This window comes from Gigantopelta aegis, unplaced genomic scaffold (genome assembly GCF_016097555.1).
Source record: "Gigantopelta aegis isolate Gae_Host unplaced genomic scaffold, Gae_host_genome ctg5348_pilon_pilon, whole genome shotgun sequence".
Lineage (NCBI taxonomy): Eukaryota > Metazoa > Mollusca > Gastropoda > Neomphalida > Peltospiridae > Gigantopelta > Gigantopelta aegis.
In genome coordinates this window covers 13,663-22,085 of record NW_024534360.1, presented here as the reverse complement: position 1 = coordinate 22,085, position 8,423 = coordinate 13,663, and the positions used below count along the sequence as shown (strand labels likewise).

At 35.8% G+C, this 8,423-nt stretch overlaps 1 protein-coding gene and 1 pseudogene across 1 annotated transcript; one reads left to right on the top strand and one right to left on the bottom strand.

Moving 5' to 3' along the window:
* The first annotated feature begins 4,177 nt into the window (after positions 1 to 4,177).
* Positions 4,178 to 6,194, top strand: LOC121366332 (annotated as a pseudogene).
* A 352-nt stretch (positions 6,195 to 6,546) lies between these two features.
* LOC121366331 (pyrroline-5-carboxylate reductase 3-like) lies at positions 6,547 to 7,959 on the bottom strand. Its single transcript, XM_041490818.1, is given in 7 exon segments — positions 6,547 to 6,690; positions 6,786 to 6,812; positions 6,814 to 6,831; positions 6,919 to 7,011; positions 7,065 to 7,143; positions 7,262 to 7,389; positions 7,954 to 7,959. Coding segments are annotated over 7 exon segments (495 nt in total).
* Positions 7,960 to 8,423: the final 464 nt, after the last annotated feature.

Genomic DNA, 8,423 nt, shown 5'->3' with positions numbered 1-8,423 from the left:
CTCCAAACCAGGAAACGGTTAACACATGAATTTTCCATATCAAGCCTAACTAACCTTTAGATCACCATAACAAATCTGATCATCTGAAATATACAATTCCTCTGAAGAGCTAACCAATAAACTTGAAGTGACTTTGGAATCTGTCCATATACGGTTTTCAATTTTTTCTAATTCACTTTACAATGTGACTGTAATCCAAGGCTTGTACAAGCAATACCAAGTCTTCACTGCATGCCACCACAAAGACATTCAGTCCCTTGTGATACTCATGTATGGATAGGAACATTCAATGACAATGAGCGTAAGTGTCTAGTTGCATATCACTGCTCATACTGTACATCTCATAATGTAACTTTCACACTTGAGACTGAAGGAGATAAACAGTGTGCTTTTGATCACTCTGACTACTCTGTGGACATGTGCAGAAGGACTCAGTCTCATGTTTAGGTTCCAGTCAATGTGGACAATGTAATGATAGCTATATAGCTCTTATCATACCATTGCTCTAGCTGGTATAGCACTGGTAGCTTTCCTCTTTGCTTTAAACTTAACTGTGGCTGTAGGTACAATCAATGGTCCTTATATTCTATGCTAATGTTGTGTAAAACTTTGTGAAGGGCTCTTTCTTCCCAATATTCGTGTACCAATTATAACACAATTTATCAGTTGGTTTAACTTAGATCTAGGCATTCAGACTTGTTTTTATAATGGAATGAATGCTTATGTAAGACACATGGCTACAATATTGTATTCCCATCCTACATATGGTTACTGATGTTGTTTATAGTAATTATATGTCATAAAAGTCATCAGTAATGGACTAGGTTATTAGGTAAAAATGTGATACCTGTTCTGGCTACTCTCCTGCTGTTGTCCTATACTAAACTGTTTCATGATTGCTGACGCTCTAAGCTACAAACGTGTACATGTTATTAACTGCCAAAACAGGGTTGTCTGGTCTATTGTCCAACATTAACTATTTCCCACGAGAACATATTGCTCCTGCTCTGGCGTTTTTTTGCTATAATTTGCAATTATTGTCTTCACTTTACCATACACACTGGTTTACTTCTGGGTTCTAAAGTACATGGATATTTATCCCGGTATTGTTGTAGTAAGTTATGGCTGAAATTGAGACCTTTTTTTTTTGATGCTTATAACAGTCCTTACAAAGACCTTATCGTTTTTGGACTGTCTTCTTTTACTTATTCGAGTTGTTATTTTAATTGTAGTAATTGTTGCTCCAAATCATATACTGATTGTGTTGACCACTTTAATGGCCATTCTCCTGACAGCTAATTCATGTTTAATGTGTTTATTTCAAAGCACACCTCAACATTCTCGAATCTTGGTTCTTGATGAATCATTCTTATTGGTCAGTGCTTTGGCTACAAAAGGGGGTAGGACAGCACAAATTCCAACCATTCTTAGTGTCTCATTAACAATGCTCATATTTGGGTATCCTTGTTTATCATGCCTATGAAGACATTGAAGAAATACTCATATTTCAAGACCTTCTTTAATAAAATAACGCACAGAATTCACAAAGATCCTCCGAGTGATAACAGTAGAGTTTGTTTCACCAACTGATACAAGTGTCCGTTGTCCATGGTGATGGTGATGATCACACACACATGTGAGAAGGGAAACACTTCTTTATGATCTTTCAGACGAAAATGAAAGAAGAACACTTTTTCCAATTTTGTGATTGATGTAGCTTCCTTCCAAAGTAATATTGATGTAAAATTTTTTGCTAAACCTAATAAACCTAATAAAAATGTATTTTATTTTGTAGTTTTTCTTTGTTGTATTGCCAAAATTTAAACTTGCTATAGTTGTTTTTAAAAGATTGGTTTATATTTTATTTTATAATAATTGATTGTTTTAGTATAACCTATAAAACAAATAAAATATACTTGATATTGTCCATGTTACTAATAGAGAAGACGTGTTAAGAGAGTAGTGTAATATATAGGATTTAAAAAAACTCAACTTAACCAGTTTACAGATAACATGTTTATATTGTATGATGTGTTGTTGATACTAGTCAAACTGCTTGAGCATACGTGGTCCTTGCTCAATAACAATATCAGAATAAGGTTGATCCTGTTGGAAATTGAATAGCTCCCTCTTTCGCTAACAGAGACAACTATAAAACCGGGATGCAGCTTGCTTGAACGACTACATTTACGAGTAATGGTCATTAAAGTGAAGACTGTCTGTTTTGATTGAAGCACTTCTCTAACATTCTTAGAACTTGTTGTGTACGTTTGTTTCCACCTTTCGTTCCTCTCCAGCTTCTCCACTTTGTTCCTCTGTTGTTGCTTCCGTTTGGGTCCTTATCCTGTTCATTTTCAGCATCTTCTAAATCTGGTAGATCTGGAATCACTCTGGAGATTTGAGCATCTTCACCTTCTAAATCCTGTTCCAATGCATTAGTTGATGTCAGTGGTAGAAGTTGGTATCCATATTGTCACGATGATCTAGATCAAATTCAGCTTCTTCATTTCGTCAAGCATATCCCCAACTGGTGGATCCAAAGGGATATCAAGTAATCGGAATAAGAGGTCTTCAATGGTTGGTTAGCCATGGAACATCGTCACGAGGAACTTCAATATCCTTTAGCAGTGAGGAATCAATTTTGAGGTCAGCTGTATTAAGAACGCAAGTTTCTTGTAATCAAATTGGGACAGTACAGTGGTAACACCATGCATAGTAGGATTAAATGATACAACTGGCTCCACATTTGCACTTTCCTTCCAAAGCAGTGCTTTTTTTTGTGGGGCGGAGGGAAACACTTGACTTGAAGAGTATCTGAATGGTTCTTGCAATTGTGCACGAATAAAATCACCCTTTAATTCCATTTCTTTATCAACAATCAACTTTCTCTTACGCCTCTTGACGAACTTTGATCCCCGAAACATCAATAGCTCTAATATGAAACCCTCTTCTTCACGGAGTGACTCCTCTGGTACTCGAGGAGCAGGGTCTGGTCTATCAACTTCCATAGGCTCTTCATTATCCTTAGCCTGCTGGTCAGACTCAGGCTGACCCAATCCACTTGCTTCAAAGTTGAGCTCATCCAACGGTGGCATATTAGAAGCGTTCAAAAGATCTTCTTGCAGTCCAAATTGACCGAAATCACCAAATCCATCACCAATCCTCCACCAAATCCAGCTCTGTCCAGTCCCTGTTCATCTAAGACATGACTCTGTTTATCTGTCTCTCCTCAAATTATCACCCGTAGTCTCAGCAGGAAGGTTTATCTGTGATGTGTCACCCTAACTGACTGTGGTCTTGTAATGTCGAGGCTCTTCTGGGTATTTCAATATCTCAAGCATACCACCAAATTCATTTTCCATGCTCTGAAAATCATCAGTAGGTAATAGCATTCCATTGTTTAATGGCATCATCTCGTAATGTGATATCTTCTGCTCGACTACGATGCATCATAAACTGTTCCTCTAAGTCATCGAACTAAAAGAAAGGTCAGAAGACATTGTATAACTAACAAAAATGATGTATTGTCTTTGAAGTGATCATAATAATCTTTTGTAGCCAATTCTTAAAATTTATACTAACACAGGTGAAGGTTTGGAACAATGTAACAAATGGTAGCCATTAAAAAATTGAGGAAAAGTTTCTGCTATTTTTTAATTACAAATAGTGTTTGCATTAACATTATGCTTCTGCTACACATATATGATAACTTGAATTACTCTATAATATATAGTATTACTATTTCTACTACTTACCCAAGATCAGCCACAGCTGTTTTCAAAGTCATGAAATATTTCAGGTAAGGTAATAGTGTCGCTATTGGCAACAGCACCATCAATAGGTTAGATCGACATACCAGGTCTTGAGAGAGATATTTACATTAAGATTAGTTTAAAGTATAGTTACTAACCTGAAGGCCATCTTGATCTTGGCACAGGCTTCTCCTAAATCTTGAATAAGGTACTTTTGTTTACGAAATAGATTCGAACAACTCCTAATAATAAATGACCTGATGTCCTCAACGCCATCTTGACCTTAGGGGAAATAATGTCGTCAACTGTTTTCTCTACATCAGTTTCAAAAACATGAGCCTTTGTTAACTTCTTGTCCCAGTGAGGCAGCTAGCCATACTTTGGCAAGGGGACCTTTTTTTGAGAGACAAAATGGGGCGTAGAACATGATTGATGGTATCCTAGAAAAAGTAACTGATAGAATATTATCATTAGACCTAATACTCCACCCCTTAATGCTGTTAATCTAAATGGTGCAGCTTGATCATCAAACTACTTTATCTAATGTATGCATGATAGGGGCTACATGTAACACATTGCTTTTTATATTTATGCTGTTATCTGTTCCAAGATCTTTGATTTAACATGGATATCTCATTTTCTTACCAATACAGGTGGTAGCATAAATTTATATAATAGTTTAAAAGTCTAACCTTTACGACTGCTAAAGAAGCTTTATTATAGAACGTTTAAGTCTCAAAAACTTTTATATAGTTTGAAGATACTTTCAATAATTGTCAGTTGTTTTTTTTGCCTTCTAAAGGAACAGTGTTCTTCTTCAACATAGTCCGCCATTTTTTTCGTAACCTCGGTAAAATTCAAAAAATGTAAACTACAGACTGCGCATGCTCAAACGTCTTGGGCCCGCGCAACAATACTTCTTTGTTTACACGTGGTTGACATGGAATAGTGTTTTTTGTGTGTCTTCAATACCGGTCTGTTGTCTGTTGGTCGATTGAGAAAAAAGAGGAAATGTCTCTCAGTGTATCTTCATAGGATTTATAGGAGCAGGAAAGATTTGCCACTGCAATGGCTAGAGGGCTATTGGCAGCAGGACTACTTAGTAAAGATCGTATCACTGCATCTGCACCATCCAAAAAAAGATATTGATACTATAGAGGTACTATCTATTATCATTAATGTGTTATCTAACATATTATCATTAAAAATGACATGAAATTTAAATCTATTTTTAGAAATTGGGGATTAATGTTACCCTAGCAACGAGGAGAGACAGTAAAAAACAGTGAGGGATATGGGTAGCTGTCAAACCTCATGTTGTAACAAAAGTTCTGAAAGAGGTCTCTCACTGTGTTTACTCGTGATCATCTAATCATATCAGTAGCAGCTGGTATCCCTTTAGAAAAGATAGAGAAAGTAAGAAGAAACATTATATGGTCATATTATAATCTCTTTGGGTATCCAGAAACCTGGATGGGAACATTTTGATTATTGCCACATTAGTCTTCTTGTCTCCTCTGTTTAGATAAATTATTTAGTTGTGTTGTTGTTAAACTATATCTCTTTACAGACATAACATTATCCTACTGCCAATAGACTCATTGTTTTTTCACTTTCCTTCAATAGAATTTTACCGAACAATACTAGAGTAATTCGTTGTATGCCTAACACACCAGTGGTTGTTCGTAATGGAGTGACCATCTATTCGTTGGGTTTCTAAGGTCAGAGATGGTGATAAAAATCTGGTCGACTATCTTTTATCATCAGTGGGTGTTTGTCATGAAATGGATGAATACTACATGGATGTTATTACAGGACTGACTGGGTGTGGTCCTTCTTATGTGAGTTGCTATAGTAACGCAACAAAACAAGTACAATATCACACAAATAGATTGGGATGGCCAAAAGCTAATGAGATTTTCTAAATAGACCTATTGTCATATGATGATCATATCTGTTTAATAATATAGATGTTTTTAACAATGGATGCCCTGGCCGATGAGGTGTGTGGGCGGGGATTCCCAAAAACATCTCTCCCTACAACTTATAGCACACACTATGTTGGGTAAGATATTTCTGATATATTAATCAATCATTTGTCAATATTACCAATTTTAAAAGTATTGAATTATATATGTACATATATCAGTTAACGCTTTTACTTTAGGGAGCTGCGAAGATGGTACTGGATAATGGAAGTCATCCTGGTGAGGTAAGTAAGTTTAAGTGTCTTCCATCAATCACATTCTTACTCTCTCTCAACAGCTCAAAGATGCAGTGTGCTCCCCAGCTGGAACATCTATACAAGCTATACAGGTCCTAGAGAAAGCTGGTTTTCGAGGATTAATGATGGAAGCAGTACAGACAGCAAGTAAAAGAGCAGCTGAATTGTCTCGTATTGGAAATGGAGAGTTACAAGATTATGCATTAAAAAGAAGATAAAGGTTTATTAGTATATTAATTTAATAATAAAGGGAATATAGTTTAATAATAATCAGAAAATCATCATTAAGGTAACTCATATATTGATATTACTTTTTTTATGCCATTGTTAAATAAATATTGAGTGAGCAATAGTGGATGTTTCACTATGTAACCACGTGGAAGCAATTACACAACCTAATTCTGTAAGTATTAGGACTTGAGGCAGGAGATATGTGGAATCATCATACTATGACTCCTCAGTATGATAACCAATTTGCCTTGTCAAATGTTTCAACTTACACTTTCAAAGAATCATTGTATCTATAGCAACATGATTTAAATGATCACTTTTTTGTCTATAAAAATAGTTTTAAGTTTGTTTAGGCCTCAATTCTATAGCTCTCTCAGTAGCTCTTTGTACTGCACCCATAATTCCACTTCTCACTCCACAATCTTCCATTACTTTTAAACCATGTATAGTTGTACCACCAGGAGATGCAACCAAGGATTTAATCTGTAAAATACACAAGTATAATAAACACACAAACCAAGTATCGTAACACTAAGACATGTACAATAGGATAGCAAAGTTTTTAATGCATGTCTCACCTCACTAGGTTGAAGCCCCTCTTTCAGTGACCATCTTGGCCGCACTCTAAAGAAAACAGAAGTTAAATGTTTCCTTCTCAAAGGATTAAACACAATAATGACTTCCATACCAGCTGCATTATATTTTACATACTATCATAGTGTAAGCTGCTATTTTGTCTGCCATTGACCGAGGAATGCCAACCAGTACTCCCCCATCAGCCATAGCCTCTAAAGCCATCCCCATCTGTCCTCAAATGATACAAGACTTATGGTAGAGTGTTTAGCTAATGTACTTACAAAAGCAACCCCACTCCCACTGAAAGCTGTGAAACTATCAATGTATTTTTCAGGTACTTCTTCACAGTAACCACAGTAGCTAAAGATATCGAGAAAAGATTTTAAGTCTTGTTCAGTACAATAACGGCCCACCGGAATAAACAGTCACACCCGCTCTTACTAAAATGATAAAAAGCGGTATTTCATTCTTGACTAACCACTGGTATGACATTTCCAGTATGTTCTGAATTTTTACTTTACCAGAACAAGCCACAGTGGGTAGACATCGTACAACAGGCAGATGACCTACCATTGGGGATCCTCCAATATTCCAGGATATTTTGGTCTGAAAAAATAATTTAATCACTAAAAAGGTTAAAATATTGCATCTTTGTAGGCTCAGGCACTCACACACAAATCTAAATATCTGGTATTGAAATAATTATATTAAACAAATTTTACAAGGGCTCCAACATTGTTAGTTTAATTATTAGGGATACCTTCTCTTCAATATCTTTAAGAGTAATTGCAGTTGCCACGGATACTATTAGAGGTCTCATATTTTTGGGCATCACGATTACTACCAACTATAGGTTGACTGGTGCTGAATCTTCATATAATTTTTGTAGTTTCATTTAATATATCCATTACTTGATGAGGTTTAACAGAGATGACAATGATATCACAATTCATAACAATATCTTTGTTATTAGTCGTAACATTAATGCCTAATGCCTATAGGTAGGTAGAGACACAACATTTAATGTGTCTATCAGTCCACTTGTCCATCCATCCACTCACTCACTAATCTCTCTATTAAAATAAGTGTAACCATGGTGATGACTCGGTTGTATTTTCTGTCCTTCCACCCACCGCTAATCTATCTGATGTTACCATGGTGACTACTTACCTCCATTTTCTTACAATTTTCACTGGTTATACTAGTGAAGGAAGCATAAAAGCTTTTCTTATTTCTTTCATCTATTATATAAAGTGTATAAAATTAATAAAATATTATATTGTCAATTTTTTCTTACTTGATGTTAAAAGACCTTCTGTAATAGATCGTGCCAGGTTCCACCTCCAATAAAACCAATGTTCAAAGAATTGGATGAAATGCCAGACATTTTGCGTCTTTTACTCTGAGGATGATCAGAGCTAGCAATCTGCCTGATAGTGGTCGCCTTCATAAAGAGACGATACATAAAAGGAGGCGTGGCTCAAAAATCAGAAGCTCACAAATTATGTATCTAGGCGGGCTTCCTCGTTTGCTGCTGCTTGTACTACTGTTTGTAACAGTTGGTATTGCTGCTGAAGGTACTACATATTATGTTAATGGTAAGTAGACTAAAAAATACTACAAAATTTGACTCAAATTTT